This window comes from Typopeltis vanoorti, chromosome 13 (assembly GCF_054136105.1).
Source record: "Typopeltis vanoorti isolate ZY-2024b chromosome 13, IOZ_Tvanoo_1.0, whole genome shotgun sequence".
NCBI classification, from domain to species: domain Eukaryota; kingdom Metazoa; phylum Arthropoda; class Arachnida; order Uropygi; family Thelyphonidae; genus Typopeltis; species Typopeltis vanoorti.
Genome location: NC_143561.1, coordinates 69,505,733 through 69,528,034, shown reverse-complemented (window position 1 = coordinate 69,528,034; position 22,302 = coordinate 69,505,733). Strand labels below are relative to the sequence as shown.

General features: G+C 34.1%; 1 protein-coding gene across 1 annotated transcript in view; it reads right to left on the bottom strand.

The window, feature by feature from the left end:
* The window catches only part of LOC150100269 (serine/threonine-protein phosphatase with EF-hands pef-1-like), a 221,740-nt gene that overhangs the window by 155,781 nt on the left and 43,657 nt on the right, over positions 1-22,302 (bottom strand). Inside the window, exon 2 of the mRNA XM_090402569.1 lies at positions 16,287-16,436. Coding sequence (XP_090258695.1) covers positions 16,287-16,383 — 97 coding nt within the window. The 5' untranslated portion in view covers positions 16,384-16,436. The remainder of the gene's footprint in view (positions 1-16,286; positions 16,437-22,302) is intronic.

Sequence of the window (22,302 nt, the reverse complement as noted above, 5' to 3'; positions counted from 1 at the left end):
TTCGGGCTCATACTCGAAATAGCACGTTTCGTCACCAGTAACGATCGTTGCAAGGAAGTTTGTGTCCTTAAGAGCAGTTTTAATGAGATCCTTGCAGTGTTCAATTCGATACATGTTTTGGTCATCAGTCAAATTGTGGGGAACAAATCGCGAATTCAATTTACGAAGGCCCAAACTCTCGGTCAAAATGTTGTGGACAGGTAATTTTGGAATCCCCAATTCGTCTTCAATCAATCTCACGGACGATTTTGGGTTTTTCTGGATGAAATCACGTACTTTTTGGATGATAACTTCGCTCAGTCCAGTTTTTGGACGACCCGGCTTTTCGTCATCCTTAAGCTTCTCACGACCACTTTGAAATCGCTTAAGCCACTCGTAAACTTAATTAGGGGATAAGTATTCATCACCGTATGCTTTATGCGGCATTTGACGCGTTTCGGTAAACCTTTTACCAGTGGAAGCCGGTGAAAATTTTAAGTGGGGGTGCTGTATATACAAAATAAAAAAAATAATAAAAAATTCTTTTTTTCCTAATCAGTGACCAATTTATTAATAAATAAATTTACATATTAAAAAATTGCTTTATTAAAAATATTTCACCCTCACCACGAACAAACACCAATAATAAAAGTTTCGTATCTCACAGAAATAACGCGCGCATGCATAAGATTTATTTGTAAGCGACACTGCCCAAACGAGCAATGTGGGAATCACTTGTAACGTGCAATGACAAGCGCAAACGAATATCGCCGTTAGATCGCAGTGCATTTGTTTCGTAATCGAAAGCGTTAATCGAACAATTCCAATCATTAAATATTCAATCAATGTCAAAACGTAAGCTGTGACCTTGAACATGTTGTACTGCATTTATATAATGTTGTAAGCATTGCTATTTTTTATAAACACAAACAAAATTTAATTTTTCATTTTTTCTTTGGGGGTGCTGCAGTGTCGTAGTGCTTGTGTACGAGCCGCCACTGCCTTTTACCAAGTTTAACACAAAAGTCAATCGCAGTTCTCTGTTTGGAACTCATTTTCCTACCGTTCGTCAACACACACTGTCACTCTTGGCACTATAACTCTTCTTCTAATGAAACAAATGTCATAAACAGTTGACACAATACTAATGAAGGTTGCCGCTTTCGACAACAAAAAGACACAACAGGTGGCGCCACTAGTTTCTTCTAGTTTCGAAAAGTTCGGTTTCTTTTTGGACAGAGGGTGTAAGCATTCCAGGAAGTGTATTTTGACCTCATGGTTAGGTAAGTTGAAAAAGAAATCCTAAAAAATTACAAATTTGAGTTGCACAGCAAAGAAAGCGAATAAATAACCAGCGATTAAGATGAGTATTTATTTCCATGCGATTAAATTATAGTCGTTGGAAGATATGTTGCTTTCTCTGAGCCATTTGAAAGACAAGGATGGCGCATAGAGAAAGCGATAAATCTACACTGTACACACACACACACACACACACACGAAACGACATAATATTGTTTAGAGACAGTAGTAAGCCATCGTTCACAAGATGTAAGTACGCGGTTGACTTTGTCTCAACCCAATATGCTACTTACTTCATCGACAATTATCCGACCGAAGTTCACTGGCCTTCAGAGACCTCACAGTCAATGCAGTGAGCATTTTTTTTCTGGCCAACAATTACGATAAAATGCATAGAAGTCACATTTTCTGTGACACTGTTTCTCCAAGGGGTAGTATATCACTCCAATGTAAACTAACTACACACACGTTATCAAACTCTTGGCATTATACTTAATGTCAAGGCAAATAGTAGTAGCTAGTCATCACTGACACGTGTATGCTCTACTTCCGGTCGAAGACAAACTCTTCTGAACCGTCCGCACCCATCTCTGATAGGTGTTGCTACATGTCTGCATGCATCACATAACGCACGTTGGAGGCGTGTAGGCTAATGTCATTGATTTCAAAAGAACTTCGTTAAAATGACAAATTAACGTTTTTCATAAATGTATAATTTCAGCTATCTGCAGTTCCTCTATATGGAGTTGCTGATAGCTAAATGAACCAGGTACTGTAATAAATTATGAAGCCAAACGATAATGTCTCGGTCTTTAACGATGATATTATATACGAAGACTTGAGATCATATTTCATCATATAAATTTCTGTATAAAATATGCATTTAATTCTATAGATAAATAATTAAACGTTTATATAGATACTGATTATTTAAGGCCTGGACTATTTCACAGTTTTTTTTTAATTTTTTTTTTAAATAAGAATGATGCAAATAGGCTTCATGTGGGCCGAGATTTAATTAATCTCGTTCACCGCTTAACACACACTATTATGTTTGTTTAGGGCTTCTAACATAGTTAATTAACCGTATATTATATGCGTGTGCTGCATTTCTTAATTAGCGTAGAACAAATAAAACTTGGAAAGTATTCATTATCGGTGAAGTACTCATTTTATTTGTTCAGCGTTAAAAGCAACTAATTACAGAAGAATTAACAGAACCTGTAACTTTCACATCCAGTTTTCAAAAGTTTATTCATCACTTCCAGAAATAATATGTCTAAAAGTTTAAACTCGTTGCTATAGTAACCTGCTTTAATAATCAATTTCACGCTTGCGCACTTAACGTAATTCGGAATGACAAATATCGTTTTCTCACTAGACGGCGTAGTCTTCGCAACACTAATTGTAGTGTGCTATTTTAATAAAAATAATTTTATTTAAAAAAATAAATAAACAGATTCCCACTAGACGGCGTAGTCATCGCAACAATAATTGTACTCTGCTATTTTAACAAAAACAATTTGCAGTAAAATTATTATAATAGATGAACTAGCAATTGCGAGTGTTTTTATTTGAGACATTTTTTGCAGTGTTTATTTAAGGGTAAAGATTGCATTTCAACAGCAATACGAAAGCTGTTAACATAAGATTTTCTACGTAGCCTTTCGGTGATCATCTTTTAATTATTGGAAAAGATCTTTTTACCTGACCATCACTGTCTTTTCTACTTTCGTACAAGAGCATCCCATAGCAAACGGCTCTAATTGTTTCTGAGCAGCAACAAAGAAAAAAAAAACTCTGTTATCTTTCTGAAAGGGTCATAACTAAGAGCGATTGCCTTTGTCTCTAACGACCTTTCCGATGGGGGAGTAATCGAGGGGAAATTAGTGCCTGAGGAAGTTGGCACAACAAGTTCATTACTGGCACGAAATGCGGAAACGCACGTAAGATCGAAAAGTGCTGAAACAGCCTTGGATGATAAAGATAAGAAAGTACAGTTCTGCTCCAGGGAACACAACTAGTGACCCTCTCGTCTGAGTCTGTTAACCGTAAGGATCTTCAATGGAACAACAACGAATGGATATAGAAAGGTCATCAGAGAAAGGAAGCCATTAGGGACCTCAGAGCTACTGATTGAGCGAGGGAATTTGTACAAAAATGGTAGCTTTCTGCTCATTAAAAGATTTTGGAAATACAGCCCATATGGTTTTCCCTACAACATAGGCATTAAATGTGATTCTCCTGTTAGTGAGCAACAAGGGCATTTAAGAAATAAAACTCAGATGGCTACAGACATATATTGAAATTTATGGATATCCATAAATTTCAATATATGGATATCCAATAAAATGGATATCCATATATTGAAATTGATGTGTGGAGAAAAGCTTTTATTTTTATTTTATTTCATTTAATTTTAGAAAGTATGAAGTGGCCTTTTAAAATTTATTTAAAATATTTTAGACATCATTTCTTAAAATTAATAATTCAAACATGACAAAATTAAACTGAACGATACAAAGAATTTTTCCATTACAATTAGTATAAAAGTGGCGGATGTGTTCTGAAACAACAAATACACTTTTAAAAAATAATAATTTAAAACAATACACTATTGTACACTTTAAAAAATGTACAATAGTGTATTGCAATCACTATAATCTATTAAAATGTATAAAACGTATCAGGAAATGTTTCTTTAAATAAAAAAAAAAATCTTAAACATGAAAGAAGACAAAAAGACTGAATAAAATGCACTTCTCTACTAGCGTCGGTGTAGTACATAAGACTACAGACTATAGAAATCTAGACTACAGACGGGCGGAGGTTTCTTTCTGCGTTAGAGTGAGATGCAAAAGTGAGTAAAAAACCACGAGAAAAACTATTATGACGATCTCTAAATGAAATTTTTTTTTTTCTTTGCAGGTTTTCAGAAGAATAAACCACGCTTTACTACTAAGATCACAATTATTTAGAAATTAATTCTGAGACCACCAATGCAATGAAACCTTGTATTGTCTGTAGTTTTTTCCTTCCTTTTTTTTTTAAAGAATAAAAACCGACATTTTTTATACAGAAAAAAATCTTTTCGCTTTCGAAGTTGATGCCAATAATTCTATACAAATTATATTTGTTTGAGTACATCAACTCTAACGATTTCATCCAGATTTATTATTCATGTTCTCTCTACCATGATCATTTTATTTAAAAAATATTTCATTTTGTTCATTGTTTACCTTCAACGAATATCCTTTGATGCCAAGATAGAATGAAAGATGCTTCAATATAATTTCCGGTAACTCTTTCATAACTTCGTCCTCCAGGCATTCATTGAAGCACGAAAACTTTTACGAGAGTCAATATTTTTATATCGCAACCGCCTACTTTATTGTGTTCGAACTTTTAAAACTTTTTTCTTTTCAATGATGCTTTGTGAAGTTCACTGATACGAGTTAGTGGCGTGAGTTTGTACAATTTCCGTTTCCGCAGGTTTCTTGATCAAGTTTCATCGTATACAGTTATTATGATGTGAAGAATAGAGTCCGATTTCTTTTAGAAGAATTGTTAAGAACCACGAAGCCTAATTTCACATAGTTTTAAAGGAATTAATGCAGACCATTTTCTCCTGTTATCACTTATATCGGCCAACCGTGAGAGACATCTAGTGGCATGTTTTTTTTATTTACGCAATCATTACTCTAATTTTCCCTTAATTCTCTTTTTATTTGAAGTACAATGTTGCATCTTTAAATAAACTGTTTATTTTCGGTTGTAGAATGATCAAGTCATCTTCTTGTTATGGACTTACTTTGCATTCTTCCGGCGACAACCAAATAAAAAAAAATTAATTAAATAAAATAAAAATTGAAGTAAATTGGAACAAGTGGGATTTGAAGCCGCAGCCTGTTTGGTTGGAGAAACCACTCGCTCAACCAGGCTGACTTTCTTATACAAATTATAAATGGAATTTATTTTATTGTTGAAATTAAAATGATATTAAATTATTTATTTGAAATAATAATGTAAGTTATATTTTACTTTACATTTTCTAATTATTGTTAAAAATAGATAAATTTTGTAAAAAATAATCTAAAAATATACATTACACCTTTAAATATTTTGTATCATATCGTTATTATAATGTTATGATACACTCTTGAGTGATATATTTTCACTGAATTTCTGGATTTTCAGTGGTTGTCGGTACTTTTGGATACTGGTTATAATTATTTTTAAAAATAATGATTTTTTTTATTTTGTTCAGTGCAAAATAAAAATAACGTTCAAAAAGTTAAAAGCAAACTCTCATTGGAATGAAGGCTTCGGATAGCATAATAATTGAAATAAGTAAATCATTAGTGAATAATAGTTTTGCGGGACTCGCACTTTTTTTTTTTATGATAATCTTATACCAAGTAAAAAAAAAATCTCAAAATTGTACGCCGGGAGCAGCTCATCTATATGAATGGAATTATGTATCATCTATATGTATACGGATTGAGCCCACTTAATGAGGGATTAAGTATGTATTTTATGACTGTAGATCCGTGTGTTCACGGGGCCGGCTTGATTGTTCTGGGGAACGAAAAACTCGAGTTCGCGGGTGAAAACCCTCTAATATAAGACCGGTTAACTCACCTTTAGTGGAAAGAGACCAGATAAAGATTCCTCACGTGTTGGACGGGAATCGAACCCAGGTCTTTCCGACCAAAATGCTTCGTCTATGCCGACGGAGCTACGGACGCTCTAGGCAAGGCCGTATTCAAGGGTGTGCGAACTGTGTGGTGGCACAGGGCCCCGCAAAGCGCAAAAAAGAAAATCAATTAATTTTTTTTAATTATTATATAAAAAATATTATGATATAGAAAAATATATAATTTTACAACCAACTATTGTTGTTATAGCAAGCGAAATAAGATCGTAGCGCTAGAGCAGTAGTATTTGAAACTACTCTAAGGTATATAACAATATCGTACAAAATAGTGTTAAATAGGGAAAACTGCATTTTAAAGCAGGTGTTTTTAATAATTTTAAGGAGTGTTTTAATTTTAGTTTATGATTTTATGAACAAGTAAGTATATACACGTACTGTCATGGCAATTTTTTTATGTGACATTACTTGCAAAACATCTTAAAAAATATATTTTTTAAACTGGTTTTAGGTTATCCGACATCAGAATTTTTCTTCAATAGCAGTTTTTAATCTATATTAGATTAATTTATTTTCTAATATTATCTGTTTTAGATATATTTTATTTATCTAAAACAGATAATAATTTTAAAAGGTAAAATAAAAATAAATTTAAAAGGTAAGTCATTTTGTTTTAATTTATTAACTTATTTTATAATTAAATCTATCGTATTTAATTCTAGAGTATGACTAGTCGTGAGAGAGAAAATACCCTAGTGGGCATGAAAAGCGAAAACAAGAAAACGAAGCGGTTGAGGAATGTCAAAGAAATTCACTGTTTAAATTTATGAAGTTGAACTCAATTTGTTCAGATATATCAGTTGATAACGAAGAGTTCTGAAATAACTACAAACAGTTCTTCGGCTTCAACATTAATTAATAATGAGAGTTATGAAATACTCAAAGGAAGCGGAGAACATGACGCGTTTGGTCAAACAATGAGTATTGAAGATCCTAAAACTGACACACCAGAGGAAGGTGAACTATTTACTATTGATGATCCAGAAACATGGCCCAAAATTTTGAACAACGCAACACTAACACAAATTGTACAACGTGGTCCACCTTCGACTGAAAATGATTTTCCAAAAGATGACAACAAGAGGTGTTTTTCCACAGCTCACTATGTTAGGACAATTGCAAACGGAGAGAAGCAAAACAGAAGATGGCTTGTATATTCAAACTCTTCCAACTCTATTTTTTGTTTTTGTTGCAAATTATTTTCTTCTGATGATAATTTTTTATCTAATAATGGCTTTTCTGACTGGCGACATGTAAGTGAGAGATTAAAGTCGCACGAACGAAATCCAGTGCACATGAAATGCATCTATTCATGGACACAAATGGAATGTAATTTAAAAAATCACAATACAATTGATCAGGCAAATCAAAATGTCATAAAATTTGAAGCAGAATGGTTAAGAAATGTTTTAAGACGAATATAGCCTCAATTCTTTATTTATCCGAACATAATTTAGCTTTTAGAGGTAATTTTGATACTTTGTACACAGCCCATAATGGTAATTTTTTTGGAATCATAGAATTAATTGCAGACTCCACTTTTAAAAGATCATTTAATGCGATGTTCGGGAAAAAAAATTATAGGTAAGAAAGAAAATTCGTATCTATCACCCATTGTGCAAAATGAATTATTTGTTGATATGGGAACCAAGATTCAACAAAATATTGTAAATATGATACGACAGGCAAAGTACTATTCAATAATTCTCGATTGTACTCCTGATATTAGTCATCAGGACCAAATTTCAGTAATTTTTACATATAGCTGAAGCAGATATTGAAATTCGTGAACACTTTTTGATGTTTTTAACAACTAATGACACTACTGGTAAAAGTATACATGAAAATATAAAATCACTTTTGAATAAATTAAATCTTAAATTGTCAGATTGTAGAAGGCAAGGGTATGATAACGGAGCGAATATGAAAGGAGTATATAAGGGAGTCCGTGCTTACATTTTAAATGAAGACGAAAAGGCATTGTATACTCCTTGCGCCTGTCATAATTTAAATTTGATTTTAGGGGATGTCGCAAAATCATGAATTATAGCAATAAATTTTTTTAATGTTATACAAAAAATTATTTTCTGCCTCAACTTCACGTTGGGACATATTAAAGAAATTTGTTAAACAATTAACTCCAAAACCGTTATGTGATACAAGATGGGAATGTAGAATAGAATCAGTTAGAGCTGTACGTTTTCAAATTCCAGAATTTTTAAATGCACTAAAAGAATTATTTAAAACTGCATCAGATAATACTATCAAAGTAGAAGTGGTTTCAATATATGAACAAATAGATTCATTTGAGTTTATAATATGCCTTGTAATTTGTTATGAGCTTTTGTGAAAAGTTAATTTAGTAAGTAAAGTATTACAAAATGCAAAAATTCCCATAGACGTAGCAACTAAGCATATTAAAAAGTTAGTGCAGTACTTTGAAGAGCAGAGAATATCAGGATTTGATAGCTGTTTAGAGATTGCTAAAAAAACTGTCAAATCTATTAGAAATAGAAATTAAATTTAAAGAAAGTCGAGTACGTCGAAGAAAAGTATTTTTTGATTATGAAACGCCTGATGAATCACACATAGGTGATAACAATAAATTTCTTTTTGTAATTTTAGATACTGCTCTACAATCTGTCAAAAAAAAAAGATTTCAATTGTATGAAATTCACGAAAAATCATTTGGATTTCTTTTTGATATGAAATTAATAATAAAAATGACAGAAAATGAATTAAAATTTTGCTGCAAACAGCTGTATCAAAAATTAAATACAGATATTGATGAATCTGAATTTTACAATGAATTAATTATTTTTAGAAATATTGTTCCAGAAGATGCACTCATTAATATTTTAAAATTCATAATTGCAAATAATTTGTCGGATATTTATCCAAATATTACCACGACATTTAAAATATTATTGACCCATCCAGTTACGGGCGCATCAGTAGAAAGGTCATTTTCCAAATTAAAATTAATAAAAACCTATTTGCGATCTTCTATGTCCCAAGAACGTTTGTCATCCCTGGCAATAATATCTATAGAGCATGAAATTGCAAAAAATGTGAATTTTGATAGCATTATAAATGATTTTATTGATAAGCGCATTAGGTTAAATAAAATTGAATATATTAAGATTTCTTTTAAATCTTATAAGTTGGTATACATATATTTCATCCTTTATAGTAAAAATGGATATTTTTTTCATATTTTTATATTATTATTTATATTATTAAATAAATCATTGTTCTGGAGTATTTATATGATAATATGTACTTACATAATAAAATAATATATCATGTACATACAAAACACATTTATTTTTTAACAAATTTTTCCCCTTTACTTAAATTGATGCTAAAGAGCATACTTGTTTATTTATGTGCATAAATATTTTTCAGATTTGATTTAATTAATTAATTAACAAGATATTCTTCCATTTAAAATTTCCATAAATGTTACTAACTTTCAGGGGCCCCGCTTTTCCATTTCGCACAGGACCCCGTAAAATGTAGAAACGCCTTTAAATTATATTCATAATTTTTGATGGAACAGAAGTCTCTTTTTTTGGTTCCCGTGCACAGGATTTTTGATTGTTTACAGATTAGATGGCATTTTATGCAAGGACGAATGTCCACCGTGACGTCACGTATGACGTCATAATGGAACTATACGTGGTGGACACGCTTTAACAGTCTGTCGTATCCCGTCTGAAACAGGTCAACATGAATGGCCATTTTTCAGCAAGATGGAGCAACGCCAGGCTGGTTGTCAACAATCTGTACTCTTATCTGAATAAACGAGCAGCAGTGTGGTCACGAGGGACTCGTTGTGTGAAGAATATTGTGTACGCTTAGCTAACTACGGACACTGAAGACACAAGACTGCCGCAGCCTTTCAGTAAATAGCACACCGCAGATGTTGAATGACAACGGGAGATAATTTGGCCACACGTTATGGAGTGAGGACAGTCTGCCATAGAGTGAACGTTGTTGAATTCAAATGAACTTAATTATTACAATCTTCCATCCTTGTAATCATCGTGTACAGAAATACTGAGTTGTATATATAATTGTTTCTGTTTGGCTTTGTTTTTTTGGTCGATAGTCAATCATTGTTTTAGTTTATCGTTTGGTGTTATTCCATAAAAGGAAATGAGAATTTCACATCTTGGTCGTCTGCATTTTGAATCGATTCTTTGTGGTCGTAATTAATTAATTACGACCACAAAGTTCTGAAATTCTTTTTAAAAAAATCATGATTTTTTTAAAAAGAATTTCATTTCTACTAGGACTGACGTTACCTTCCATGCTATTAGATAGTTTGTCCAGAACATTAGTTTATTATTATTATATTTGCTGTCTACCGCCGCCATTATTTTTTATTCAACAGGATACCAATTTGTCAACCAAGTTTTACAAAAAATAAAAAATACTATAGTGAAAACGCCAAAACGGTCTTTTTTTTCCCACAACTATTTTACCTATTTTATCTAAATACATCTGATATTTCAATTTTTTAAAAAAAATGAAATATGTAAAAAAAAAGTAAGTCAAGCACAGGAGGCTAGCTGAAATTTAGAAGCGGCTACTTGGCTGACATTGTTGTTCATAATGTACTTTGCTTCTGAAATTTGAGCGATAACTTAACAGTATCACTAAAATAATAATAATAATAATAATAATAATAATAATAATAATAATAATAATAATAACGTAAACTCCGCAATCTAATTGGCAGTGAGCCATCGGACGACTTAGTATTGTAGACTAAATGGATAGTGCGTCTATTCTCCACCCAACAGATGATTCGAATCCCACGATGGACATGGGTGTTTGTGAATGTCTTTAGGTAGTAGATGAATTTTGTTTCCCGGTGTGAGACCACACCTCCGCTTATTGGAGGCCCGAAACGACTTTAAAACTCCACATTCGGTTTCCAGAGGAGAGCTTCGGAATCAATAATCTTTTTCATGCGTTCAGAATTTATGTTGAATTCAGAAATTAGGATTGAAGTAGAGCAAAACGTAAAGCTGCTGTGCTTAGAAATTCCAATAATTTCATATAAAGAGATTTATTCTATAGTCTCAAACATTACAAAATCTTAGTTTCCGAGTTTTGGATTAAAATTTGTAATCAAGAAACTGTTCGCAATTTCTGGATGATAAATACGGAATTAAAGCAACCAAAACTGTATAATTTATCTTGTCGTCGAGTTCGTAAACTCTCCTCAGACACTCTTTTTTTTTCTTTTTTCTTTTTTTATTTCTTACTGTTGCAAGTCACAGTTGCAGAAACTGGTGGGGCAGATTTGTATTCATTTGCACTTACATTCGAATCACGCACTATAACGACCGTAAAATTAATGCAAATGATTCCAGTGTTGTGTCTAATCCTTACGTTTCTTCCATTCAGTTATGCTGACATGAACACGGGGATAGAGGAATGTCTCATTAAATTTCTACAGTACATTACAGACACGCATCAACGTCTCTTTCTACACATTATCTTCATTTGAGGCTGTGCAAAACGTCTGATGACGAAGCAAGACTACAAAGAAAACATATACAAAGTTTACCTTGTTTCTAAAACTGAGATTCACTTCGAAACACGTGATTTTAATACAGAAATGTTTTCTGATAGTTTGGGATCTCGTATACATTTAATTAGCAACTATATTCGTAATAAAAGTTCAAAGTTTGAAATTTTAAAAGAAATTTGCCTAATAATTTCATTTAAAAAAATCACCCTAAGATTTCAAGCATTATTGAATTCTGATAAAAAAGAATTAAAGAAATAGGACCAATCATATTCATTTAATTCTTCTTTACAGCGTCTGGAAATAGTGCAGCCCAATTTTAAACAGATGTCGGAGGATTTGTGCTTAAAAGGTAAATACATATCCAAATGATCTCACACGCTTTTTCTGAGATGATTAGTTTCTCATTAAACCGCTTAAAACAAAATTTTGACAAACTTATCACACTTTTAAAATGCTGACAGATTATTTAATTGTAAATGAGATATTCTTGCTAATTTAATGAGGCCTACTTGTTATAAACCTTCTCATCTAATCAAGCGCATTACATTAAAATATTCTAAAAGAAATCAGAATTTTAATTCTGATTTCTTTTAGAATATTTTAATAAAGAAATTTGAATTTCATTCTTCGATAAGCACTTAATTTCATGGTTCCCAAAAAAAAATGTCTTCTTCGAGAGCATTTTCATTAATGACTACAGGAAATCCTTTCTTTAAGATGGTTAACTGGAGGAAAGCCAATTCTTATGTAGGTCGTATCCCTCAAATGAGAGAATGAAAAAAACAATGCGTGACCATGAGTTTTTCTTCTCCACTATTTCCTTCCTGCCTCCCCCAACGAATTCTTCCTCCTAAATTTTTCTTTTCTTTTCTTTTTCGTATATTATAATACGATGTCTAGTATGCTACAAAATTTTCAACTACAGTATTTCGTTCGAGGGTGATCTGAAAAGTTCTCAGCCTAACAATGAAAAAACGAATTTATAACTTCCAAATTATTATTTTTGTTTTCCAACATAATCTCCCTTAAGACATACATTTATTTCAGCAATGCTACAGCGCCATTGTCTGTCCCTGTAGTGGTTCTCAGTAAGATCTGCAAAATACCCCTCTACAGCTGCAATCACCTCTTGATTCGACGAAAAACGCTGACCAGCAAGGAAGAGTTTTAGTCTTCAGAAGAGATAGAAGTCAGAGGGAGCCAAATCTGTGGAATAGGGTGGATGTTCCAACAATTCATAGTGCAGGTCCCTTAATTTTCCCATTCCAAAACACCTTTGTGGGCAGGTGCATTGTCCTGATGAAAGATGATTTTTTTTCTTCTGCAAACCGGGTCTTTTCTCACGAATGTTTTCGTCTAGTCTGGTTAAAAGATCGGAATAATATTCCACGGTTATTGTTTTACCCAATTCAAGATAATTAATAAACAAAATGCTTTAGCATTTTGTTTATTAATTACTTTAGCATACTTTAGAATAAAATACTTTAGCATCCCAAAACACCGATGCCATGACCTTTCCTGCTGATAGAACCGACTTTGGCGCTGAACAACCGGCTTCTGTCCACTCTTTTGACTGCTGTTTGGATTCTGGTGTGTAATGGTGAATCCAAGTCTCATTCGTAGTAATAAATCGACGCACAAAATCAATTTTATTTTTGTTAAGACGCTCCAAGCACTGTTCAGAGATTTTCATGCGAGTGCGTTTTTGGTCTGCTGTACGCAAGCACACCATCCATCTTGCGCAAAGCTTTTTCATTTGCAAATCTTCATGCAAAATATGTCCTACACGTTCTTTTGAAATGCCTATAGTGTCAGCAATTTCACGCACTTTGCCTCGCCGGTCATCCAATACCATATCGTGCACTTGATCAATGATTTCTGGTGGTGTTACACTTTTTGGACATCCTTCACGTGGATCATCTTCAAGGCTGGTACGGCCACGTTTAAAATCGGCGGCCCATTTCTTAATTCTCTAAGAAAAAAGAAGAAGAGTGCCCATAAGCTTTTATGAACTTCGAATGAATTTCTTTTGCCGTTAAACCTTCTTTTACAAAGAATTTTATAACCGCACGATACTCAATTTTATCCATTTCAAGGGATACAGACAACACTTTTGCTTCAGACCGCTGTGTGAAACGAACTACTTGATAGAATGACTTCCAATTTCACGGGGATGCTTATGACAGATGTACCAACTTAGAAAAAATCTCTTGACGATAGTGTTGCCATCTATGGTCGAGGCCGAGAACTTTTCAGACCACCCTCGTATATTCTGTTTTTATTTACCTAATCCGGAAACCTGCCCTACAAACCAAACACGGAACATTTTTACAAGCCACTTCAGCCCTCCAATAATCAGAGCGGTGATCTAAGACTTAGTGGCGAAATTTTTCTCGGACCTGAACACGATTTCCTTTAGGCCTACGCGGGATTCTTACCGTAGCCTGGAGAGCGGGTACATTAACCATTCAGCCAACCTGGCTGGCAAATATAAATTATATGGTGAATTAATAAATATAATATGAATTATTATACTTACTAGCTCATACCCGTCGAAATGGTGTGTGTGTGTGTGTGCGTGTGTGTACAAAACAACTTCTACTTTTTCTACTTTAGTCCTACCGTGGGTAGGACTAAAGTAGAAATTCGAGTGTTCAAATTTTTACTTTAAATGTCATTTAATATGAATATTGTTAACTATTTCCACTATTTTCTGCTATTTAATGAAATAGCACAAGTTGTTTAAAGTGAATACATAGAAGAAAGAAAAAAAAAATTACTATTTCCCGACATTATAATACACAGTCATAGCTTGAAATAAATGCTAGATATTCGTTTAGAAAATTGAATGAAATTCTCTATACGTATGATCAAAAATTTTAGTTTCGTTTGGGTACTATTTGTTTCTTTTAAGATCCAAACTTCATTTTACTTCTGACGTGACAATCACGCTAACAACTTAATATCACATTCGAATATTTTTGCTACCCCAAGGGATAGTTGAATAATGTATGACGCGTTACAGCTTTATAAAGTTTGAACATAAACATTTATGAGTTTTTTTCTTCTTTATTTAATTCGTCAATAAGTGAATTTATTTTTACAGCCAATGGTGAGTTTTGGATTGTTTAATTTTTAAAGCCATACATTGACTTGGCAGACATTTATACAGAAAAATGCACTGTTTTGTATTTTTATAAGAAAGTTATTCTGCAAATAGAGTGATCTTTTGCAGGTGGCGTTATTGTTGCTATTGTTTACACAAAGATTTTACTTCATGCCAAGTATCGTGACTCGTAGAGATAAGCAGAAGTGTCATTGTAATGTTTGGTTTAGAAAAAGAAAAATCGTAGATATTGGTGTAATGTTTGCGCTGTATAAAGAAAATATTTTCTTTATTCCGATATAACTGTAAATTTCTAAAGCGTGATCCTTTGCTTTATCCAGGTTAAAAAAATGTACTTATTTACCAAATAAATTTGATTTAATCACTGAAAATATTTATTATTCAACACAATAGTATTTGACAAGTCGGCGACCAAAAAAAAGAAATATATATATATATATATATATATATATATATATATATAATAAAATAGAAAATTAAATAAAATATTTAAATATAATTAAATTTAATTGAAAAAGTTCTGCCTTTTTATTTATATATATATTTCTAAGGAACACCCAACAAAAAATAATAAACGCATTGTACTAATAAAAACTAAAAACAGAGCCGTTGTATATATGTATTTGTCAGATTATTCTGAATTGTATTTGCGAATGAAATTTGGCTAGCAGAAACAGCTATATAAATAGTTCTCTGAAACTAGTCATTTATTATATATCGTTTGTACGCTACGTTATTTTCGCAGAAAAGGGGTGAATTAACACCTTCTAGCTGTTAACTTATCCAATAGCGTTTTAAGCTAAATGTTTAAAAAAAGCCTAGCTAAAAATCGTTTTAAGCTAAAATGTTTAAAAAAAGCTTAGCTAAAAACAGCAAACTAAATTTGTCTTCTCTCTCTTTGTGTTGAATAACCTCCAACTCTTTGATTCCATTGTACGCGGTTATATTTGTCTCCTTTTAAACAACTTTTGGTGATGTCTTATATATATATACACGGGTACAGTGGCTTAGAAGAATAAATGGATTTATTATCTTTAGGGGTTATTCTTAAAATGGCATCATAGTGGCAGGACAGGTGTTTTTTTGTTTTTTTTTTTAATTACAGGGCAGAGTGTATCTAAAACGATGTCATCTTATAAAGAAGTCAAAGCATTTATTCGATTTTTTTTTTAAATAATTATCACGTGCTTGATAATTCAAGGCACAAGTGACCGGGTTTCTAATTATCAAGTAGGGTCTTTTTTAATCAGAACTGAGTCTTACTGGTCATTGTCAAGGTTTTACATACTCTCCTAGCATGGCTTACTATTGATGATTATTTACATGCTGCAGCTAGCTCGCAAATAATTAACAGATGATCACAAAAAAAGAACTTAAAAATTATGACAAGGTTTTCTCATTGAAAGAAGATTTAAAAAATATTAGCAATAGATTTTGGGGTGTCGATTTATTAAAATACTGTGTATTAAGACACGCCATTATTCATAATAATCAAATAAAAGTAAAAAAAAAAAAAACAATGACGAATGGATACTTCTATTTTCTGTAATTAATAATATATTCATGGATTTCAATATTTAAAATGAAATTATTAACAACCTAAAATCATGTCTTACATTTTTCCGCTGCTCCCATCGGCTCAGCCGGTTGTATCGCCTTTTCCTCCTCATCTGCCGGTGGCTTGGACTCGCAGACGGTGCATACACATCCCATGGTGCCTGTACTGACTGCGGGATGCTCGCCAAGTCCGCGCCCACTCCTGGCAGCTGCAGATAAAGATAATTCGACCAGTTAAATAGTTGGTACTTTTCCTATTTAACCTTGTACAATTGTTTCATAAAAGATCGGGTCACATTCGGCCGTCGACGAATGCAATCGACACACAGCGAAAAAGTTTAGGCCTGTTGCGGAGTTATCCTGCGGTTCATCACGGCGTCGTAGCGAGCCGTTAACCACCTGACATACATCACATACACAAGACGCTCTGGTACGTCTCTGCCTCCAATGCGGGGTGTACATTATCTTCATCCGGCTGGCGGCTGGAGCGCGCGCGTGTTCCAAGCATTGTTACGTCATAAACTGTACTTGGCAAAAGTAGCAAACGCCGAGTTAAAAACTAATGCGGGAAACGGGGTGGGAAGGCGGGGGGAAGCATTGCCGAGTAAAACAAATTACGAATGTGAATTTAGTTTATCCTAAGGTTTCCTCCAAACCGCAGGCAGCACGGATGATTTCTAAACATTATTAAAGTTCACGTGAAAAGTGCGTACATCGATGTAGGTGTTCTCGAGTGGGGGGGGGGGATTCGAGGCAGCGAGCGTGCAAAAACGTTTATATTTTATGACCAAACTTCGCATGAATTCCGATAGATGGCGTTGGGATCTTTTTAAAAAAAAAATTGTCATGTTTGATGTTTACTCCAGTTGTGAAACAATCGATCGATTAGATGGGAATAATCCCTCAGAGGCTTTCCCCTTTCTCTCTCCCCCCCCCCACTTTATTTCTACCTGTCATTCTCTGATGTTCCCTTTTCCTGCACACTCACGACATAAATTTAAAAAAAAAAAAAAAAACTGCCCGTTAGGCGCACGCCAGCTTAAACAGTGCACATAGTTGTGTGACAGCAACTACCGACATTGTCGAACCATCCCCCAATGCACTGTTGCCAAGCAACTGCCCAAAGGGTACCTTCACTGCATTTCTTAGTATGCAAATAACTTTGAAAACTTGTTATAAAGAACATTTCGTTTTTTCTTCTTTCGTTATCTTTCTTTTTTGATTCCATTGAATGTGTGGTTGTGATCAATCGCCAAGTGCTTTTAAAATGGATTAATAATAAACAGTTTCTGCAAAAATAAAGAAAACAATAATAAAAAGAACCCTAAATGTGTGTGTGTGTGTGTGTGTGTGTGTGTGTGTGTGTGTGTGTGTGTGTGTGTGTGTGTGTGTGTGTGTGTGTGTGTGTGTGTGTGTGTGTGCAAATTGAATGAATTGCATTTCTTTCTAATCCCAAATTATAGATCTGACAGTTCTAATGACTGATTTATCTGCAGGAGATTCGTAGACAACAAAGTGCCAAGATACTCTAGCTACCTTCATTTCAGAATGCACGAGATATCGGAATTTTTATAGCCTTTCTAAGAATGCCTATAAAATTCCAGTCTTTTCAGCAACTGTCTTATTGCTGTGACATTAACAGACTTAATGTTCACGATCTTAATATTAAATCACTTCTTAGCGTTTGCTAACGAGTAATTTAATATTTAATAGCTTCGTAACAGCGTTTGTAGAATCGTAATACTAGATATCAGAGAAAAGACTGTTATAAGTTCAAGTCTAGACCATAAGAACGTTTCTAGGCCTTTCTTCCACTTATTCCTGAGTTAGTCGATCTTTGGCGCATGTAAGTAGTTTTTTTTTTTTCCCTCTAGGATCTCCGGTTTTTAATTGCAACTCAGAAAAATGTCGAAATCTCATTATTCAGACTACAATATCTGTTAGCGTTTTGGATAACGAAATGGCGGAAAATGTCTACTCTACTCTCGCCCTTTCTCCGACGTCTTTAAAATCAACGATAGTCATAAGTTCCTCTATCGGTGACGGCTAAGGGTGGAAATTAGCTGCCTACTCATTTCCAAATGCTACTTTAACGGCGAAAAGTGTTCTGCCTCCTCAGTTTGGGGAACAAAAATGCGTTCGACGGTTTATTTATTTTATGTTTAGTGAGTTCTCAAAAAAAAAAAAAAAATGAAATGATATAAACACATTTTCTACGTGTTTGTCCCTCTGGAAATCATGTCAAGCTCTGCAGGCACTTAAGATATCAATTACTGGAGATATTCTCGTGGCGCTAGTTCCGGAAAGAAGTGCTCACAAACATTTCTTATGAAACGGAGATATACAGCTTCCACATTAAAAACTCTCTCCGATAAACAGACTCCTTGGACTTCAATAAACAATTTGATATTTGCATACTTCTTCCACGCCTTTTTACTTGAAACTTCTGCATAAGAAATACTTGGCGAGAAAAATCAGTGACTGGGAAACTTTCAGAGAGTAGCGCGAATTGATCAGAATGGCTGAATTATTTTAATTGCTTTAGGATCTGTTTATTTTTTATGCGACAGGTCTTCTATGGTAACGGCTGTTTTCCATAATTTTCGGGAAAAAAAAACTATTTTGGGGATAAATATCACGTTAGAAGCTTAAATTAGTAATTTTATGTGACTGTAATGTAAATTAGAATATTCCAAAGCGAAAAAAAACTCCCCAGTGGATTAGCAAGACAATTATTTAACTTCATTTAATGTGGTCTACTGCTCAGAGAATGACAAGTACCGCGTTACAAGAATGCCATATCAATCTGATATTACACGCGTTTGACAAGGAGGGAGTGTGCGTTGCCACACCTATTCTGTCAGCAATAAGGTTTTTCTTTTTATTTAGCAAAATTACTTTTTTTTGTCGTAACTGTTTTTTTTTTTTTTTTCACTAACTCTATTTCAGCAGTATAGCCTTAGGGATTTCATGAAGGGATTTCGACAAGTGTAATATTTAGGCTGTTATTATTCGCGTTTAATTTTTTTTATCAAAAAATTAACATCAGGCTATGATTCATGCACGCGCGCATGAACACACACACACACACACACACACACACAAAGTCCGCGCAGTTTATATAACAATACTTTACATAACAATATTTTAAAGATCTGTTAGAATAAATAAAAAAAATATATAAAAATACATTTTAAATAAATAAAATGAAATACACGAAATAAATGTACATATTTATTGTGTGTATTTGTTTGTAACAGTATTGCAGTTAGTTTGTCAGTAACCAATATTATACAAGGCGATATTCCTTATTGTTAAAAGGATTGAACTTAATTATTTTAGGAGAGTTTTTAGAATTACAATTAGACAAATAAGATACGATACTAATAGCAGACATTTACTAGGTTAATCGATCCTCATTTTTTTTTAACTGCGTTATTTTCTTTCTTCGCACATCGACTTTTAGGTATAAAGGAAAGAGTTAAAAACCTTCTCAATAAAATATCGACTTCTAAATCGCGGCTCGAAGGCTCAAGTCTCCATTATCCAAATCATTAAAGAGACATATCGAAGTCTTGCGTCAAACTTTCGAGGCCAAAACTCACGAATTGTTTATATTCGTCCACAAATCATTGAAACAAGCAAATGCATTTGGCGATGTGTGTAGACCATTTGTCCTGCTTTGACAGCATGATTTCAGGGCACGTCCTTTTTTATTGGTTGGAGAATGATCAATGTTAACACTGCTATTCTATTCTAATATCAGAAAATTCAAGTTACAAGACCAATACTGTAAGAAAAGAATCGGTTCGGAGCTCTCCCTGAAGAGAGATGTTCTGGATGTGTTTTCCGATACAGGAGTATGTCATACAACTGCGGTTTTGGAGTGCATTTGTCGAACAGCAAAATATATGACCTGTCAGAAATTTTAATCTGATTCCCAATTAGATTTTCGATTATGAAAATTCATCATCTTTTCTTGATATGTACCATTTAAGGGGGTAAACAGGACAGTAGCAGATAAGTAAACAACGTCTTGGAATTACTACAGTCTTGCCATAAACACTGTTGCAACTTCTGCCCAAAGAATTGTGCGAACTTGGTTCCATTAGGAGCGCTGTGCGCGGCCAACATTCGCGTGTTTATCGGTAGAGAGAGAGATGGCGAGAAGCGTGGAGTTGTAATGGCATTTCACAAGGTTGGAATGCTGCCACCTGTTATTTCCATATGCTAAAAACACTCGGGATCTGTAGTGTGTGTATGTGTGTGTGTGTGTGTGTGTGTGTGTCGGACTATTAATCGTTATAACGATACGGAAGACGTATCTAACCTCCAAAGAAGAGGTCGACTACGCAGCGTTAGGACACAACAGCTTGTTAGGATTGCGAAGGCACACCTCCGCCGTAATCATGTGAGAACGCAGAAAGTGATGTTACAAGAGGTGGACATTTCACAGAAAACGATGTACTAACTGATGACCTCGGAGTGAGAGTCTATCGTCGTTCTACTGGATATTCCCTGACACCACAACTTATACAGCAGAGGGAATAAAATCAAAGGCACTTTTCTGACGGTACGCGAACAACAGACACAGACATATTCTCTTAAATATGTCTGTGTCTGTTGTTGAGAAGTTGAATGAGAAGTTCTTCACTATTGAAGAATCGTTTAACAGCCAAAACGATCGGGTGTGTGCCCTGGATGGTCGCACAGCACATGCCATGGAACCCAGGATTCGGGGATGGTTTGGTGTGTGTGGGGGGGGGGTGGGGGGGGCGTATCCAAGTATCATTTCCAGGAGAAAGGGTCAAACCTCCGCCAGAATATATCAAGACACCGTGCTGGAATCTGTGGTACAAACCCTGAGCAACACCTTGTTTCACGCTAGGCAGTGGACCTTCCAACAGGACTCATCCCCTGCACACAAGGCATGAACCACACAACAATGGTTAGAGGTGAAGGTGGCCGAGAACATATCACCATCTGATTGAACGTCTGGAAGTCCCAATCTGAATCCCTTGGACTTCAAATTATGGTTGGAGCTTGAGAGAATGGCCTGAAGGTGGATTTAGAGCACGTAGTGGCAGTTCATTGAATGTTGTGCGTGCTGCCGCCGATTTGTGGTCTCTCGGACTTTGGGCGTGCGTGAACATTTTGAACATTGAACGTTGCTATATGCAAATTATACATGTGGTTTGAATGCTGAAAGCTATTAATAATTTACTGATATATTAAAGGTTTATGCGCTGTTCAAGGTGTAACAGTATTTAAGGTTAGACTGAGTAAATTTTTGGCTATATTTTCTATTATTAATTATTTGTTTGATATTTAAAAAGGGCTGTTTTGGGCCATTATTTATATTTTCAGTCATCTGTGATTAGACTTCAGAGATATCTCAGTCTATCTTGTTTTCTTTGGGATGACCTTTTAAGGATTTGTTTAGGTTTTTATCCATCGCTTTATTTGTGATTATCATTGGTTTCGTTTTCTGTTTGTTTTATTCTGAATTTTAGCACAGCTTTGTTAGTTTATGAACTATACTTGACCCATTCTCAGTGATTAGCGCTATGTCGTTTGCATATCTTCAGTTCTCATCTTCCACCAACCGAGATGCCTCTTTTTGTTTCGATTTCTTGCGTGACCCTTTCTGAGAAAATTCCAAGGAAAAATCGTGATAAATACATCGCTGTCAAACTCATCTTTTTAATAATAAAGTGTACTTTGAGTTCAAACCAATGTTTTTTTGATATATATATATATATATATATATATATATAAAACCAGTTTTTGTGAGAATAAGATAACGAATCGATAAAATCGAACCAATATTTCCTTATCCTTATAAGGACTGCCTTAAAGGGGCGAAGCAAGAATGCTTTCATCTTACCCGTTATCTGTGAGGACAGTGTAAGGTGTTATTGAGCTATTAAAGCTCTGATCATGGCAGGAGAGTAACAGCAATAGCCGAGCCTCAGTTAGAACTTCATTGATGATACGTAAGTAAAGCCAATCTCTAAAAATTCGGACGATCCCTAGGCCACTCAATTGTGGGCGAAAGACCGTCCATCTCAGCGT